Consider the following 19,845-nt stretch of genomic DNA (forward strand, 5'->3'; position numbering starts at 1 on the left):
CTTCCCAAAAAGGAGTGTTATACCCATTACGCACAACAAATTTACATCCTTCGACAATAGGATCACTCAAAACACTCCTTCCAACTTTCAAAAGGTCCCTCCACCATAAAGAAGAAAGAGATGATAAAAGATGAGATTTTGAGCTAAACGTACCGTACACCAAGGAAGATAAATCGCCATACCGGGATTTCAACACCGTTAGTCAAAGAGAATCGTGCCCTTGGAGTATTCTCCATCTCCACTTTGTCAGAAGAGCATGATTTAAAACCGCAATGTTTTTTACTTCGATACCCCCTTTTCAAACGTAAAAGTAACTTTTTTCCCACTAACCTAATGTATCTTTCTTCTTTCCTCCATACCACCCCATAAGAAATTCTTTTGAATCCTATTAACTTCTTTCACCACTTTCAAGGGCATCTTGTAAAAAGACATGGTGAAAATAGTCAACGATGTGAGGATGAACTTCAAAAGCGTAACTATACCTCCCAAGTTAAGAAAACGGTTTTTCCAACTCCCTAAACGCTTCTTTAACTTCAACACTAAAGGCTTCCATGTCGATTCCTTCCTTGGATCGAAACCAATGGGAATACCAAGAAAATAAAAATTACTTTCCTCCACTTTGCAAGATAGAAAAAGAGTTGCGGCTTCCATAAAAGAATTCTTAGTATTAATACCAATTAATTTTCTTTTATGATAGTTAATACCAAGACCCGACACAATCTCAAACGCTCTTAGCACCCCTTTAATGGCCTTGACATGCTTCCACGTCCCTTCCCCCATCAATAAAGTGTCGTCCGCAAATTGAAGAATGTCCACCCAACAAGAGCTCTTTATGCAAAAACTCTCAAATTCCCCAATTTCTATAGATTTCCTCACCAACCCCGATAGGCCTTCTGCTACCAAAACAAAAAGAAAAGGTGAAAGAGGATCACCTTGTCTCAACCCTTTATGCACATCGAACTACTTTTGAAAACCAACATCTCCATCCACCCCATCCATCTAGTGTCAAAACCCACTCTCTTCATCAAATACCTCAAAAAAACTCCAACTAACATTATCATACACTTTCTCAAAGTCGACTTTAAACATCAAACAACTTTCCTTTCCTTCCTAGCATAATCCACCACTTCATTAGCCACTAAAACTCTGTCCAACAATTGTTTACCGGGGACAAAAGCGCTTTGACAAGGCGAAATAATACTATCAAGAACACACTTTAACCTCCCCGCCAAGAGTTAAGCCACTACTTTGTGCATGCAACCCACCAAGCAAATTGGTCTATACTCGTCCAAGGATAACGAATTATTATTCTTAGGAATCAAAGACAAGAAAGAAAAAGAAATAACCTTGGATAAAACATTGCCGGAATAAAAGAACTTGAAAAAGCGAACAAAATCTTCTTAAATGAAATCCCAACACTTCTTAATAAAAAGAAACGAATAACCATCCGGTCCCGGACATTTGTCACCCACACAACTCCACACCGCTTCCTTTATTTCATCATCAAGAAAAGGTTTTTCGAGTTTTTCCGCCATCTCCTCACTTATACTCTTAAATTCAACACCCTCCAATTACGGTCTATTAACTTTTGTTTCACCAAATTTTTCTTGAAAATGATTGAACACCGCCTCCCTCACGTCTTCCACCGAACCCACCATTCCCCTATCCGTAGCAATAGGGCCTAAGTGATTAAAACTTCTTTTTTCTTTCATGACCTTGTGGAAAAACCCGCTATTAGCATCGCCCTCCTTAACCCATTGCAACCTAGCTTTTTGAAGAAGCATACTTTCTTTAATTCTCAAGTTCCTTCATATCCTACTAGACGCTTCCTTTCTTTTTTCTAAATTATCAACAAGAAAATCATCGGAATCCTCCTCCAAACAACAGTCGGCCATATTCAAATCACGAACTCCTTCCTCCTCCTCCAAATCGAACCTACCAAAGACCTCCTTATTCCACACCCTCAACTTGTCTTTTAAAAGCCTAAGATTTTCTTTAAGGACAAAATCTCCTCTATCATTCACTTTCATATTCCTCCACTCTTTCTCCACAAACTGCAAAAAAGAATCGAAAGAAAACCATTGGTTATTGAATCTAAATGGTTTCGGACCCCAATTCATGTTTTCCACCACAAGCCATATCGGACAATGATCGGAAATGTCCCTTTCGCCAATCAATTGACCAATCACCCCCCATCTATTCACAACCGTATCCGCCACAAGGAACCAATCAATTCTACTCATCGATTTCCCATCACCACTATACCACGAGAACTTTTCCCCCTTACAAGGAACATCCACCAAAAGACTTTTGTTAATGAAATCCGCAAATAAGTCAACTTCGATATTATTCACCCCTCCCGATCTCCCTTTCCTCTCCCTCCTATTTTTAATCGCATTAAAGTCCCCTCCTATAATCCATTCACCATCAACAAAGGAATCCTTCATCTTTAATAACTCATGCCACATCGATCTCTTCTTCGCCAACTCGCAAGACGAATACACATTCACAACATAATAGAAATTACCCTTCCATAACACCTTAATTCCCAAAAAGCCTTCTCCTTTAAAACTATTCATAACCTCCACCTTACCCTCATTCCACAAAACCAACAAACGTCCTGACATTCCTAAAGAATTGGAAAAGGAATACCCAGTCTCCGATGAGGTCCAAAAACTCCTCGCCACCTCCTCTTTCATAGAAGTAATTTTAGTCTCTTGAATCAAAAAAATATCTGCCTTTCCCTTTTTGATCAACGCATCTATCCTCCTTCTTTTTAGCACGTTGACGCCCCCTCTAATATTCAAAGAGCCTAAAATCATTAGAAACAAATGTTCTTCTCCCTCCTACCCGTCTTTCCTCCATTCTCCAAAAAATCTAATCTATCCTCTAATTTGCTTCTTCCCTCCGCATCCACCACACCCAAAGCAACAATTGCCGATAAGAATTTTCCTCCAAGATTACTCTCCAAAAACTCCCAATGTCTCTTGTTATTTCTACAAATGTCCGACTCTTCACTATGATGGCCATAGAAAGTCTTCATATCTTCATTAATACTCTTTACCATACTATCCGAGTCCACTCCTTTTTTCACCAAAATTCCCCTTTCCCTATTGTCATCTTTTAAAGATTTTTCACCATTCCTTTTTTGAACTCCTCCCTTCCTTTTATACCTGATTTTAGTTGGCGGGAGAGCTTAAAAACTTAAATTATATTCAAACAAAGAAAAATATTCAAATCCAATTTTTCAAATTTAAATTAAAACCGTTAATCATGGATTATTTTATTATTTTAATTCCGTATCATACATTTCACACTTCTTCAATTAAATATCAACTATTCAAGTATTGAAGGTGTTCTATAAATTATTCTAGAAAACTGCACGGAAATTATGTTCTAAATTTACGCAGATCTCAGTATTGTGCAGACAGAAAACAAAAATAAATAAAGTAATGATATTGTCTATTTCCTGCTCATCAACTAACTATCATGTGGCTGGGCATTGCTGCATCTTTTCTAGCCACTGAAATCATACGAGTATTGTTATGTGCATTAAAGATGTCACATTATTATAAATTCTTGTCTGACATTCTTTTAATGGAGTGTTTGAAACAAACTATTAAAGTTGTGTTCAACAAACTGAAGTTGAGTTGTATTGAATTTTATTTTATTCGGGTTAGAGTACCTCTAGTACTCTCATTTGAATCAAATTGCTTATATAAAAAAAAACTAGTATGTAAACCCGTGCGAGGCACGGGACAAAAGAGAAAGGGACGCTTGCGGATGGTTTATTTATTAATCAATAATTAAAATTTATTAGTTAAATTAAATTAAATTAATAGAAAATAAATAAAATAAAATAAAAAACTATCCTACGAAAGGAGTTAACTTTAACAAAATTTTATTTAATAAAAATAACAAATAATCTAAAAAGAACTTAATTTTAATTTTATTTCAAAATAATAAAAAAAAAAGAACAAAATCCTCCATAGTAAAAAAGAATTATTTTGACTAATTATTATTTAATTAATAAATATCTACAACTAAATGAAAATTAAATTAAGATAAAATCAAAAAATAAAAACTTGCTGCATGCATGACTGTCACATTATTATATATTGAATTTCTTGTCTGACATTCTTTTAATGGAGTGTTTGAAACAAACTATTAAAGTTGTGTTCAACAAACTGAAGGTTGAGTTGTATTAATTTTTTTATTCGGGTTAGAGTACTCTCATTTGAATTAAATTGCTTATATAAAAAAAATTATATATGTTTTTAGTCTGTACTAAATGTTAAATTTTGTTTGGGTCTTAATAAAAAAAGACATCTATTGATACTTATAATATTATTATGCATATAATTTTAGTCTCTCTTGTTAAACTATTGTATATTTTTGAATGATTATTTTGCTGATATAATTAGAATATTTTAAAAAGTTTCTTGAAGAAAAAGAAACTCAAAATATGATTTCTAAATCAAGATTTTCATTACTTTGATCATTATGTTTTGAAATTTAAAAAATTTATTTTTTATTTTTCTAGTTTTAAAAAATTCTAAAGTTTGATAAAAAAAAAATATTTTACAGTATTCTAAACACGTATGAAAAAAATTATTCAAAAATTTAAAAATTAAAGGATAATTAAACAGTTTTCAAATTTTTAGAAATTAAAATTTGAGATATTTACAAGCTGGACAAAAAATATTTACTATTTCTCCTTCCCTACTCCATATTTTTCATTTCCAAAACATCTAAAACACCTAAAGTTTATGATTTACACTAAAAAAAGTAAATGCAAAAATAATTGCAGAAAATTGTGCCGATAAAAAACAACAATTTAGTAAGTAAATTATCGTATCTTCAAAGATTGTGTTAAATTCAGTCCAGGCTAATGTGATTTTAGTTGTGTTTGAAACGAGGGAGTTATAATATTAACAGGGTGCGCATAACGTGATTAATTGGGATATGAATCATTATAAACTAGTGAGCTAGAGTAATGGTTAACTAATATGATAATAAAATCAATTAACTCTCACTTCGAATCATCTACCCCTAGTGATAAACACATGACTTCATTTTAATTATGATCTCTTACAAAACACAATTAGCCAATAAATTAATAGTCAAGTAACCTGTTTTGTTAGAAGCAACCCCCAGATTCTAAGAAAATATAATCAGAACTAACAAAGGTTTTATTCAAATCCTCGGTTAAATTTTAGTGGCCATCTAAATCAACTCGCTCAAGTTCATAGACGAGAAAAAACATTAACTTCAAATAATATTATGCAATTGGTAAAACAAAAGTTCATTACAAAGACAATCAAGAAAAATTACATTGTTTTCAACTTAACTTTGTTTCTATTAGTCGATTTCTCTTTTTTGAAACATTCTCAATTCTTTGGCAGAATGCTTTAATTTCGTTGTTCTATTGAAAATACAGTTTAGACATTTGAAGTTAAATAGCACTGGGGTACGTGTAGGTGTGCCGCTACTAATTGTATTTTACAACTTTTCGATGAGAGAAGTTCTTTGTCTCTCTCCCTTCTCTCTAGAGTTTTAGCTTTCTTTCCCTTCTTTTTTCATGGCGTGGCAGAGGGTTAACAAGAGACTGTTTCGTAATGTATCTTCAAAGTGGGATTCTTTTCCGTATGGGGGCATGCAGGTAGAGGAGGGGGAGGTGGTTTCATCTTTTTATTTTTCAGAGATTCCGGATAGAAGTTCTGCAGGGGATTTGTTTAATCTTTTCAGTTGCGTAGGCGAGACGGTGGAAGTGGTGATTCCTTCTAAACGCAACAAATTTGGTAAACGCTTCGGCTTTGTGAGATTTAAAGGCGTTAAAGATGAGAAACTTCTGGCTATAAAACTCGATAACATCATTATTGATGGGAAAAAGATCCATGTGAACCAACCCAGATTCGTTAGAGGTAGCAGGGACGGTGGGAGCAGAAATTTTGGTAACGAGAATCAATATAGGGGCGGAGGAAGGGAGGAGATTAAGAGGAGGTTTAATAGAACCGTGGGGAAATCTTTATCATTTGCTGAGATAGTGCAAGGTAGCAACAAAAGTAAGGAGGACAAGACTGACACAACAATGCTTTGCTTCAAGACTCCAACTGTGAACTTGGATAGATGGAAGAAAACCTATATTGGTGAGGTGTTATATCCAGGAGAATCTTACAACATTCAAACGCATATGGAGATGGAAGGTTTTTTCTCCATAAAAGTTCATCCTTTGGGCGCGAACCTGTGTGTGTTGGAGGAGATGGAAGAAGGAATAATCAAGGAACTTTTAGAGGAAGGAATATGGTGGTGGAAGCAATGGTTCAAGAACATTAGACCATGGCAAACAAATGACGTAGATTCGGAGAGAGTTATGTGGGTGAGGCTGCATGGAGTGCCATGCCATGCATGGTGCAGTGAGTTCTTTGAGAAAGTTGCTAACCTTTTGGGCAACTTCATTTGTGTTGATGATAACACTAGTGCTGTCATAAATCTGGACATTGCGAGGATAATGATGAAGGTTCCTTTTAACTTTGTTTTAAAGGAGCAGATGGTTGTTACAATCGATGGAGAAGTATTTCATTTGGTGCTCCGTGAAGACACTTTTGGACCAGTTAGGATTCTGGAGAAGAAACTTGAAGCATCTAACGGCGATTCAAATTCCTCTTCCGAATACGATTTGGAAACCATTGGGGCAATCTCAGAGATCGAAGCTAATGATTTTCAAGAAGAGAAGGAGCAACAGGAAGGTAACAAAGTCCAGGGGGCTGATAACGAGAAGGGTACGGAAGGGGTGAAATGGTCCGGCGAGGCTAAGGTTTCTTCTCACGGCAAAGGGCTAGATCAGCCGTCGTTCAGTGTGAGCAGAGAAGTTGATGGGGTTCCTAGGGAAAATAATTTTCTTGCACTAGAGTCAGCCACTTTAGAGATAGGCTCATCTTTTGATAAAGCCATACATGCTATTCTTGAGCTAAAAAAGAAGGAAATGGACAATCAGAACCTTTTTCATGAAAGTTCGTCTGCTAATTCCTTTTCAAGGGCGCAAATATCGAGGCGTGGAGGAACTTTTGCGCAGGGTAGTGGGGCCGTGAAATCTGCAAGCGGTTTTGATAATTATTCAAAACAGAGAGAAACGTGTGGAAATAATCAATCGGGTGACGTGGAAAGTGTTAGACGCTGGCCTTAGGATCTAGAGGGGGGGTGAATAGATCGTTCACAGTTTTACGGATTTAAACGACTTTTCAGCGGAAGTGAATTCTGAATCGACTCGCGTCTATTCCGAACCACTATCGAAACGATTATATATGTGTTTAAAAAACCCGTCGAAGACTTGAAGTAAATGATAAGAGTATATGTCGCAGAATCAAGATGTTTCTCTTATGAAAATCAGATTAACTTTTTTGTATGATGGACAAAGTTTTCAATGCAGTTAGAGTGATAGAAACAAATATACAAACACTTGGTGATAATGATCAAATTGAAGGTAATTCAATGTGTGATGGATTGTGATGTTTATGAACGAACTTAGTTCACACTCTTAACACTCGAATCATTGATCAATTTGCTATTATAACCAAATATGAACAGAATGTAAATGAAAAAGTAAAAGCGACAAGAACACGATATTTGTTTAGGCAGTTCGTCGATCGTCCTCGCTACGACTACGTCTGCCCCCAATTCCAAATTGAAATTGGGTAATCTTTCATTAATGTTGAAAGTAGTATATACAAAGAAGATAACAAAGCGATAAACGATAAACCAATTATGTCGATCCTTTGAATCTTCTTCCCCCTTAATCTTGAGCCAGATCAAGGTTATCCAAGAGCTTCACTTTGATTCCCTTCTGCAGTGTCTTGATTCCTTGAACTCCCCGTTCCTCAATCGTTACACTCAGCCGAATCCTCAATGAACGCCTCTTGATAAAAACCCCCAAGAACCACCCGTCGTGGAGGACAAAACCCGCAGATTTTATTCACCAATAAACCCCACAAACCTTCACCCACTAGGAATCTTCAATTCCGTTCCATGGACGTTATCGAACTCATCACTAACCCGCAACGCAAGAATGATTATGTGTAATTGTGTTGGAGATGATGAAGAACGAAGATGAGAAGCGTTTGTGTATCTTTCAGTCGTTGGTGTTGCTTGAATAATTGCCCTTGCACAATATATATGATTGCATAACAGTTAGAACCAAGAAAAACTGATTTTTGAACTTTCTTGATCAGTTAGGTCGACCACTTGTAGTGTTTAGGTCGACCTAACAGAGCTTGCAGAATTTTGCTCCCAGTTAGGTCGACCTGTTGAAGGAGTAGGTCGACCAGAATCCTCTTCTGATGCATTCTGGGGACATTTTCACAGATTAGGTCGACCTAGTTGATGTGTAGGTCGACCTAACAGGCTGGTATGTAGAATTCATCAATTTAGGTCGACCTAAATGATGTGTGAGTCGACCTAGCAGGGGTATATGAATTTTTCTCCATTTTAGGTCGACCTGGGTTGATGGTAGGTCGACCTAACTGCTGTTTTTCTGCATTCTTCTTGTTTTGCTTGTGTTGAGACAACCTATAAACATATAAACATAATGGGTTGACCTGTGAGTGATCAATGCTTGCTTTTCTTTGGGTTTTCTGCTTCCGTCTTGTTGTTTGAATGCTTATTTGAGTTTGCCATGAATCAAAAACATCTTTGAGTGTAATCTTGTATTCACATACTCCCCCTTTTTGATGATGGCAAACCATTCGTCTAAGCTTTGGTAGTAAGTGATAAAGACTCAGCTCCCCCGTACATCCAGCATCTATCTCTCAACAAGGCAATCTCTTAATAAAGCTCCCCCGTGCATCCAGCATCTATCTCCCCCTTTGTCAACATCAAAAAGAGAAAACAAGAGAATAGGAGAGTAACAAGAGAACCATAGATAATGATGCTAGCATGTACAGTATAGTAGGTAAAAGGTAGTTAATGATAGAATGAGACACATATGTGAGCAGGAGCAGTTTTTATGCATGAAGTCACTATAAGCATGTTAATTGATAGCATATTATAGTATCAATAATATTTTTGGAAGTGAACAACAATTACGTTACCGCTTTTTCAATATGACGCCTGGCTTGATGATGAACTACCTTTACGCTAAGAAAAATGTTAGCAAGACAAATGGATATATACATAAAGTAAAGAAATAATATTAAGAGAAAACAAACGTAATTAGCCCAAATTAGAGATATCGAGTATCCCTAATTCCCTACGAATGTTGAAATATTGCTCCGTTGCTAGAGGTTTGGTGAAGATGTCAGCTAGTTGCTTCTTGCTTTCTACATGTTCAAAAGTAACGTCTCCTTTCTCTACATGATCTCGTAGAAAGTGATGCCTTATTTCAATATGTTTGGTACGTGAGTGTAAGACAGGATTTTTACTCAAGTTTATGGCGCTTGTGTTGTCGCACATGATAGGTATGTGATCAAGCTTAATACCAAAGTCAAGAAGTTGTTGCTTGAGCCATAATATTTGTGCACAGCAGCTTCCAGCAGCTACATATTCTGCCTCAGCAGTGGATAATGCAACCGATACTTGTTTCTTACTATGCCAACTTATTAATGAGTTTGAGAATAGATGACACGTTCCACTAGTGCTTTTTCTATCGGATTTGCAGCCAGCAAAATCTGAATCGGAGAATCCTACCAAATGACACTCATTTCCTTTTGGATACCATAGGCCATATGTAGTAGTTCCACGTAAGTATCGCAGAATTCTTTTGACAGCTTTCAAGTGAGATTCTTTTGGACAAGATTGATATCTTGCACACATACACACACTAAACATAATGTCTGGTCTTGAGGCAGTAAGATACAGTAGTGAACCTATCATACCTCGGTATAATTTCACGTCAACCTCTTTACCTTTCTCATCTTTGTCTAGATTTGTATTTGTTGCCATAGGTGTGTCAATTTCCTTTGCTTCACTCATTCCAAATCTTTTGAGCAGCTCTGTACAATATTTAGTTTGATTCACAAACGTTCCATGACTGAGTTGCTTGATTTGTAGGCCAAGGAAGAAATTTAGCTCACCCATGAGACTCATCTCAAATTCACTCTGCATAAGCTTAGAAAAGTCTTTGACAAGTTTTGCATTAGTGGACCCAAATATAATATCATCTACATAAATTTGGACTAAGAGAATATCCTTATCTTTTCTTTTAATAAAGAGAGTAGTATCAACTTTACCTCTAGAGTACCCTTGACTAAGGAGAAATTTGCTCAAACGTTCGTACCAAGCCCGAGGGGCTTGTTTAAGACCGTATAGAGCACGTTTCAGCTTATAAACATGAGTTGTATACATGTAATTCTCAAAGCCGGGTGGCTGAGCAACATAGACTTCTTCATTTATATAGCCATTTAGAAAGGCACTCTTAACATCCATTTGGAATAGTTTGAAGTCTTTAGAACAAGCATAAGCAAGTAAGAGGCGAATAGCTTCGAGACGTGCTACAGGAGCGTATGTCTCTTCATAATCAATACCTTCCTCTTGATTGTAACCTTGGGCAACTAATCTAGCTTTGTTTCTAGTAATAACACCGTTTTCATCAAGTTTGTTACGAAAAACCCATCTAGTGCCTATTACTTGATGATCTCCCGGATGAGGGACTAAGTCCCAAACATCATTCCGTTTAAATTGGTTTAATTCTTCTTGCATGGCCATCAGCCAATGCTCATCAAGTAATGCATCCTTAGTGTTTTTCGGCTCAACTTGTGAAACAAAAGCAAAATGATGGCAGAAGTTACTTATCTTTGAGCGTGTTGTAACGCCCCTTGAGATGTCTCCTATTATATTGTCAATTGGATGGTCTTTCACGTTTGTCCAGGCCTTGGGAAGTTCTTCATTGTTTGAGATGCTTTCTTTTTCATTTTCATTGTGAGACTCATCTTTCTCTCTCTCAGCATCTTTCTTTACAATACTTTCATCCTCATCTTCCTTATCCTTGACAATGTCTTCAGTGGATGGGCCTGCACCATTAAATGAAAGACCTTTCTCGACATATTTTGCATAAGATTCATCAAACGAAACGTGTACTGACTCTTCTACTATAAGTAATCTCTTATTATATATTCGATATGCTTTGCTAGATTGTGAGTAACCAAGGAATATGCCCTCATCAGCTTTAGCATCGAATTTGCCAAGATTATCCTTACCATTGTTCAAAACAAAACACTTGCAACCGAATACATGGAGATGAGATACATTTGGTTTTCTACCTTTTAGTAATTCATAGGGAGTTTTGTTCAGTATAGGACGTATTGTTATCCTATTCAAAACATAACATGCTGTACTAATCGCGTCAGCCCAGAAATACTTTGGTAGATTACCCTCATTCAGCATTGTTCTTGCCAGCTCCTCTAGAACTCGATTTTTACGTTCAACTACTCCGTTTTGTTGAGGTGTTCTAGGAGCTGAAAAGTTATGCTCAATTCCATGTTTATCACAGTATTTTTCAAAAAGAATGTTTTCAAACTCTCCACCGTGATCACTTCGAATTGCAACTATTTTGTTGTTCATTTTGTTTTGACATAATCTTGCAAATTGTGTAAAAGCTGGAAAAGTTTGATCCTTACTAGGTAAAAAGATTGTCCAACAAAATCTCGAGTAATCATCGACAATGACAAAACCATAGGTGTTTCCACCTATGCTTTTAGTCCTTGAAGGGCCAAAGAGATCCATGTGAAGTAGTTCAAGAGGGCGTGATGTTGAAACCACGTTCTTTGATTTAAAAGAGATTTTTGTTTGCTTTCCCTTTTGACAAGCATCACATAGATGATCTTTTGAAAACTTCATTTTGGGTAAGCCGATTACTAAATCTTTTGAGACAACTTTATTTAGTAAGTCAAAATTTATGTGGGCGAGACGTCTATGCCAAAGCCATGAGTCATCGCCTAGAGCAACTAGACATTTGGTACTAGACTTAGATACCTCATCCAAGTTTAGCATGTAGATGTTGTTTACTCTTAAGCCCTTAAACATAATGTCTCTTTTCTTAGTATGTTCTATTGTGCATCCAGAATTTGTAAACATTACTTTAAAATCTTTGTCGCACAATTGACTTATACTTAAAAGATTATGTTTAAGACCTTCTACTAGCAGCACATCAGTTATAGTAGTGGTAGAAGGGTTACCTACACTTCCTTTACCAAGTATGGCTCCCCGATTGTTATCTCCATAGGTGACATACCCCTTTTTCTTTGCTTGAAACTCAACGAAAAGAGATAGGTCTCCAGTCATGTGTCTTGAACATCCGCTATCAAGGAACCACAACCTTTCGGCAATGTCAAGACACTTTTCCTGCAAGATTAATTTAAAGAGGGAGGTCCCCAATTTTCATTGGGTCCTTGGTAGTGAGTACACAATTTGTTGCACTTAGGCAACCATTGAAATACTCCTTTAGGAACTAAAATTCTCCTAAATTTGCATTTTTCAATGGTATGTCCCTTTTTGCAACAATAATGACAGGTAATATGATGAGAATATGGAGTTTTGCTAGTTGATACTTTTGGTACAAAAGTGTATTTACTATATAAAGGAGTATACGATCTTTTGAACTTGTTTGGATCAACCGCAAAAGTCACTTTTGGTTGTAGAGCCTTGTCTAACTTGGCTTTTAGATCTCTCACTTCTTTTTGCCAAATGTGACATGTCTCACAACCAAACCATGATGTAGGATCTATTTCAACTTTGTCCTTTTGAATGTCTAGCATAGATTGTTTTAAAGCTTCCATATCCCTTTCGGTTTTCTCAACTTTTGATTCAAGATATGAAAATATTTTCTTATTTGAGGCCAAAAGTTTGAAAGCTTTAATTGCATCTCTATGTAATTCTTCAAAAGCAAGTTTTAGTTGAGAATGAGATACCTTATCTACGAGTTCAGGTTTAAGATGACTTACAGCTTTCTTTTTCTTGTTTTGATGAGCCATGAAACATAGGTTTGCTGATTCTTCTTCATCGCTTGATGAGCTTTCACTAGATGAATCACTTTCCCATGCTATGTAAGCTCTTTTAGATTTGTTATGACCTTTGCTTTGGTTCTTCTCCTTTTCTTTCTTAAGGTATGGACAATCCGGTTTGTAGTGACCGGTTTCCCACAATTGAAGCAAAGACCTTTGATCTTTCCTTTGTTGTCGTCATCTTGTTTGAACATGTTTGATTGCTTTCTATAGTTGATCAATCCTTTGTCGGAATGTTTTGCTCCATTTTTCCTTAGATATTTGTTGTATCTTCGCACAAACAGTCCCATTTCCTCATCATCGGAGTCTTCGTCATCACTTGTGTCACTATCCTTTGGCTCTCGTTTTGAGGTCTTGGAGCTCGAAGCTTTTAGAGCTATTGACTTCTTCTCTACCTCTTTCTCCATGTTCTTTTCTTTCTTTGTCCTCTTCTCATGCATGTCAAGGCATTTAAGATGCTGTTCATGTTCCTCTAGTTTACCAAAGAGAGTGGTAATGTCTAAAGTGTTGAGATCATTTGCTTCCTTAATTGCTGTAACTTTGGGTTGCCATTCCCTGTTCAAACACCTTAAGATTTTGTTAGTAGCAACTGCATTGGAAACAGGTCTATCAAGAGAATTTAATCGATTTTTCAGGTGAACGAATCTTTTCTGCATGCTTTCGATGGTTTCACCATCTTCCATGTGGAAAAGTTCGAACTCTTGAGTTAACGTATTGATCCTAGCTAGTTTGACATCATCCGTTCCCTCGTGGGCAACTTGCAATGTGTCCCACATAGCTTTAGCTGATCTACAATGGGAAACGCGATAGTATTCATCAACTCCTAGAGCTGAGATTAGAATGTTTCTCGCTTTCCAATCGTATGCATATCTCTTTTCATCTTCAGCATTCCAAGTATCTTCTGGTTTTGGAACAACTGCACCAGCTGCATTTGTCATGGTGATCTGAAATGGACCATTGACAATAGCTGTCCAGATGTTCCTATCAATTGCATTGATATGGACACACATACAATCCTTCCAATAGCCGTAGTTTTCGCCGTTGAAAACTGGAGCTCTATTATGAGCCCCTTTAGGTCCGGAAGCCATCTTTCCAATAAGTGTTTCACGTAGCACGGAATAAACCAGAGCTCTTGATGCCACTTGTTAGACGCTGGCCTTAGGATCTAGAGGGGGGGTGAATAGATCGTTCACAGTTTTACGGATTTAAACGACTTTTCAGCGGAAGTGAATTCTGAATCGACTCGCGTCTATTCCGAACCACTATCGAAACGATTATATATGTGTTTAAAAAACCCGTCGAAGACTTGAAGTAAATGATAAGAGTATATGTCGCAGAATCAAGATGTTTCTCTTATGAAAATCAGATTAACTTTTTTGTATGATGGACAAAGTTTTCAATGCAGTTAGAGTGATAGAAACAAATATACAAACACTTGGTGATAATGATCAAATTGAAGGTAATTCAATGTGTGATGGATTGTGATGTTTATGAACGAACTTAGTTCACACTCTTAACACTCGAATCGTTGATCAATTTGCTATTATAACCAAATATGAACAGAATGTAAATGAAAAAGTAAAAGCGACAAGAACACGATATTTGTTTAGGCAGTTCGTCGATCGTCCTCGCTACGACTACGTCTGCCCCCAATTCCAAATTGAAATTGGGTAATCTTTCATTAATGTTGAAAGTAGTATATACAAAGAAGATAACAAAGCGATAAACGATAAACCAATTATGTCGATCCTTTGAATCTTCTTCCCCCTTAATCTTGAGCCAGATCAAGGTTATCCAAGAGCTTCACTTTGATTCCCTTCTGCAGTGTCTTGATTCCTTGAACTCCCCGTTCCTCAATCGTTACACTCAGCCGAATCCTCAATGAACGCCTCTTGATAAAAACCCCCAAGAACCACCCGTCGTGGAGGACAAAACCCGCAGATTTTATTCACCAACAAACCCCACAAACCTTCACCCACTAGGAATCTTCAATTCCGTTCCATGGACGTTATCGAACTCATCACTAACCCGCAACGCAAGAATGATTATGTGTAATTGTGTTGGAGATGATGAAGAACGAAGATGAGAAGCGTTTGTGTATCTTTCAGTCGTTGGTGTTGCTTGAATAATTACCCTTGCACAATATATATGATTGCATAACAGTTAGAACCAAGAAAAACTGATTTTTGAACTTTCTTGATCAGTTAGGTCGACCACTTGTAGTGCTTAGGTCGACCTAACAGAGCTTGCAGAATTTTGCTCCCAGTTAGGTCGACCTGTTGAAGGAGTAGGTCGACCAGAATCCTCTTCTGATGCATTCTGGGGACATTTTCACAGATTAGGTCGACCTAGTTGATGTGTAGGTCGACCTAACAGGCTGGTATGTAGAATTCATCAATTTAGGTCGACCTAAATGATGTGTGAGTCGACCTAGCAGGGGTATATGAATTTTTCTCCATTTTAGGTCGACCTGGGTTGATGGTAGGTCGACCTAACTGCTGTTTTTCTGCATTCTTCTTGTTTTGCTTGTGTTGAGACAACCTATAAACATATAAACATAATGGGTTGACCTGTGAGTGATCAATGCTTGCTTTTCTTTGGGTTTTCTGCTTCCGTCTTGTTGTTTGAATGCTTATTTGAGTTTGCCATGAATCAAAAACATCTTTGAGTGTAATCTTGTATTCACAGAAAGAAAAGAGATGGGCAATAATGTTTTGAGAAAAAAACCTTTATTCAAATCCTTAAATGGGCTGGGTGGGTCCAGTGGAAGTGAAGCGTGTAAGCCCAATAAGAAAAAGAAAAATTCTGCAGTAAGTTCCAAAGCTATTTTGAAGCCTGTTTCTATTCCGAAGGATGCTTCTAACCAGGTTTTATCTCTCAAACCCCCTCTCTGCGGCAGCACCAATTTTAATATTCCTAGCGACTCTATCGAATCTCCGGTTTTTGATTCTCAGCCTGTTGAATCAGATATAGTAAGATGCAATACCAGAACTCTCTCTAACTTTGGAAGCTGTGGGAACGATAGGTTGAATTTGGAAATAGACAAGTTAGGGGTCGTTCAAATTCACAGTGGGAATAATGTTAAGAACAACTCTGTGGTTGTATTGTCAAGGGGAAGTAATGTTTATGAAGGTAGGAAGGGGACACTAAATTGTTTCAAATGATAGTGGGAAGTTTCAACATTAGGGGGGGAGGTAGTCTCATTAAAAGAAAGAAAATCAGAAGTATAATAACAAGAGGGAGGGCTGATTTTTTTCTCTTACAGGAAACAAAACTGAAAGAGGTTAGTGAGGCGCTGGTAAAAAGTTTGTGGGGAGACGAAGATATGGCGTTTTCTTTTTCAGCATCGGAAGGTTCATCGGGTGGTTTACTGTCAATATGGAAAACTCAAACTGTTTCAGTCGAGACAAGTTTTTCGGGCCCAGGTTACCTAGGTACAAAAGTTATGTGGAAAGGAGAATACTTTTATGTGATTAATATATATTCTGATTGTGTTATGTCTCAGAAACAAAGGTTATGGAACAGGTTGCTCGAGCTAAAAAATAAATACCAAGATGGAGAATGGATAATAGCGGGAGATTTTAATGCGGTTAAAAAGAGGAGCGAGAGATGTGGTAGCTCTTCTAGATATGTCAATGCCGAATGGAGAGAGTTTTCGAATTTCATTGAAGATACGGGTCTTGTTGATGTGCCTTGCAAGGGTAAGAGATTCTCTTGGTTTAGTGGAGATGGAAAGTCGAAGAGTAGAATCGATAGATTTCTTATTTCCAACAATATTATATCATCTTGGGGGGTGGTTGGTCAATGGATTGGTATGAGAGATATTTCCGATCATTGTCCGGTGTGGTTGATGGTGGAGAAGGAGGATTGGGGTCCAAAACCTTTCAAGTTCAATAATGAATGGTTTAATGACAAGAATTTCTTTGATTTTGTTAAGAAGGAGTGGGAGGGAATTAAAGTTCAAGGGAGGGGAGATTTTGTCTTGAAGGAAAAATTTCGTTTGATTAAAGAAAGATTGAGATGGTGGGAAAAAAATATTTTTGGAAAAATTGACTTGGAGATAGAGGAGGGTGTGCAAGAGTTAAACAAATGGGATGATAGGGAGGGGTGGGATGAAGAGATTCATTTGAATAAAGTAAAGGCATCAAAGAACATATGGTTCAATCTCAAACTTAAGGAGAACATGTTGATTCAAAAAAGTAGGTTGAGGTGGTTGAATGATGGGGATGATAATAGTAGGTACTTCCATAACACGGTGAAGGATAGAAGGCGCAAGAACCGCATTTGCTTGGTAGACTCTAATGGGGTTGTTGCTTCGGTAAATGAGGTGAAGGATAGGGTGAAGAATCATTTTGAATGCAAATATAAGGAGGAGTGTTTCGAAAGACCTCTTTTGGATGGTGATGCGTTGAGATCTTTGAATGAGGACCAGTCTTGTTCTTTAGAGGCTCCTTTTACTATAGAAGAAATAAGGGAGGCGGTTTGGAGTTGTGATGGCAATAAGAGTATGGGACCGGATGGAATATCGCTTCTTTTTGTCAAGAAATGTTGGTCTTTTTTAAAAGACGATGTTTTTGCTTGTTTCAAAAGTTTCTTTTCCGGAGCGGCGTTGTCTAAGTGTATAACATCATCTTTCATTGCCCTTATTCCTAAGAGTGACAATCCTTTAGTTTTAGATGATTATCGTCCTATTTGCCTTATCGGATGTATTCACAAGATTGTCTCTAAAGTCTTGGCTAGTAGGATCAAGAAGGTTCTTCCTCACATCATATCTAACTCTCAAAATGCTTTTGTACCGGGAAGACAAATGATGGACGGTGTGGTTATTGCAAACGAGTTAGTTGACTTTGTTAGTAAGGAAAGAAAAGAATGTCTTCTTTTCAAGGTCGATTTTGAAAAAGCATATGACAAAGTAAGTTGGAACTTTCTTAGGGACATGATGAGAAAGATGGGGTTCGGGGACTTATGGATGAAGTGGATGGAGGCGCTTGTCTTCACTAGCAAGATGTCGGTGTTAGTGAACGGTAGCCCAACGAAAGAATTCATGGTGGAAAAGGGGCTTCGTCAAGGAGATCCTATATCTCCTTTCCTTTTTGTTATAGTGGCGGAAGGATTTAAGGCTTTGGTTGGAAGAGCGGTTTCTAATGGGGATTTTGTTGGGTTTAATTTCAATGGAAAGTGTTTCATTGATATTCTCCAATTCGCCGATGATACGCTTCTAATTGGAGATGGAAGTTGGAAGCATCTTTGAGCTATTAAGGCGGTGTTGCGGAGCTTTGAATTAGTCTCGGGTCTTAGGATTAACTACCATAAGAGAAAATTGATTGGTGTCAACATTAATTCGCACTTCATGGGAGTTGCTACTAATTTTCTTAATTGTCGGGAGGAAGCGAAAGAGTTCAAATTTCTCGGTATTCTTATTGGTGCAAATCCAAGAAGGATCGCTACTTGGAATCCTCTTTTGAACAATATTAGGAGGAAATTGAATTCGTGGAAAGGTCGGTGGCTTAGTTTTGGTGGGAGGATTACTCTTATAAAATCAATCTTAAGTAGTTTGGCGATTTTCACTCTCTCTTTTTACAAGGCTCCTAAGAAAGTGATAGCGGAGATTAATAGAATTCAAAGCAAATTCTTATGGGGAGGGGTAGATGTAAAAAGGAGAGTGCATTGGGTTAATTGGAACGACTTGTGTCTACCGGTGGAGAAAGGCGGTCTCGGATTTAGAAGGTTGGATCTCTTTAATAAAGCACTTCTTTTGAAATGGCATTGGAGAATTTTTGGAGCTTCTAAGGAATTATGGTACAGAATGCTCAAAGCGCGTTATGAAGATGTGAATATTAGATTGAATGATGATGAAAATCCGAGTGTTAAGAAGGGAAGAAAGACTTCGGTGTGGTGGGCGGATTTAATCACGTTGGGGAAAGATCTTCCGGAGAATTTTTGTACTAACCATTTTCTTTTTCAGGTGGGAGACGGGTACTCAATTTCCTTTTGGAAATCCCATTGGTTGGAGGGCGGCTCTTTAAAAGATCGTTTTCCGAATCTTTTTAATTATTCCTTGTTACAAGATGTTTCTGTTGGTGCCATGGGTGGATGGAATAATGGGGAATGGCTTTGGGGAGACTTAGGCATCCCCATCGGGCATGCTCACAATCAGCACATGGGGCTGAATGAAGACTTGGAAAATGCTGCAGTTTCTTTTGCTATTGCTCAGCATAATGCAGATAGTTTGTTCAATGATGCAGCTGCAAGTTCTGCAACGGCCCAACTCAGAAATGCAACTCTTGTTTCTTCGGCCAGCACTGCTTTTGTTCACAGGACTGCTCACGGACAGCAGCACCTCCAGAATCTTTTTTCCGCTCTGTCCGCGGCTGAGCTGACAGTTTCTAAACCGGATGTCGCTGTTTGGAAGCGGGCACCGGACGGCATTTTCACGGTAGCATCCTGTTACCTTTCTCTTTGCAAAGATTCGATTCCTCATGGCTCGGTAAATAGATATGACTCTGCTTTTAAGGATATTTGGATGGTTGATGTACCTTTGAAAGTGAAGTTTTTTGGTTGGAGATGCTTCCTCAATAAAGTTCCAACAAAAGACTCACTTTGGCGCAAAGGTATTCTTTCTAATACTTCGAATCTTGTTTGTGTGTTCTGTGATAATTGCAACGAATCTACTCTTCATTCTTTCCTCTTCTGTCGGAATGCCAGGATTGTTTGGAGGGAAATTGCCGAGTGGATTGGGATACCGTTCAAGTTAGGAGTAGATTTAAAAGATAGCTTTTTGACTTGGAGTTCTTTTTGTCGGGCTGACGCACGCTCGCGAAAAAATGAACAGAGTCGCCACCAATATATTTAT

General features: G+C 37.6%; 3 protein-coding genes across 3 annotated transcripts; 1 reads left to right on the plus strand and 2 right to left on the minus strand.

Moving 5' to 3' along the window:
* Positions 1 to 330: 330 nt before the first annotated feature.
* Positions 331 to 1,535, minus strand: LOC131611048 (uncharacterized). The gene is made up of 2 exons (XM_058883175.1): positions 1,445 to 1,535; positions 331 to 896 (listed from the first exon to the last, which is right to left on the minus strand). The coding sequence occupies exons 1-2, from the start codon at positions 1,533 to 1,535 to the stop codon at positions 331 to 333; spliced, it is 657 nt and encodes a 218-aa protein (XP_058739158.1).
* A 273-nt stretch (positions 1,536 to 1,808) lies between these two features.
* Positions 1,809 to 2,699, minus strand: LOC131611049 (uncharacterized). Its single transcript, XM_058883176.1, has one exon. The coding sequence runs from the start codon at positions 2,697 to 2,699 to the stop codon at positions 1,809 to 1,811; it is 891 nt and encodes a 296-aa protein (XP_058739159.1).
* A 2,882-nt stretch (positions 2,700 to 5,581) lies between these two features.
* Positions 5,582 to 7,186, plus strand: LOC131611050 (uncharacterized). The gene has a single exon (XM_058883177.1). It carries the CDS (start codon positions 5,582 to 5,584, stop codon positions 7,184 to 7,186), a length of 1,605 nt encoding a protein of 534 aa, XP_058739160.1.
* The last annotated feature ends 12,659 nt before the right edge of the window (positions 7,187 to 19,845 follow it).

The sequence above is a fragment of the Vicia villosa genome, linkage group LG6, assembly GCF_029867415.1.
Source record: "Vicia villosa cultivar HV-30 ecotype Madison, WI linkage group LG6, Vvil1.0, whole genome shotgun sequence".
Classification (NCBI taxonomy): Eukaryota; Viridiplantae; Streptophyta; class Magnoliopsida; order Fabales; family Fabaceae; genus Vicia; species Vicia villosa.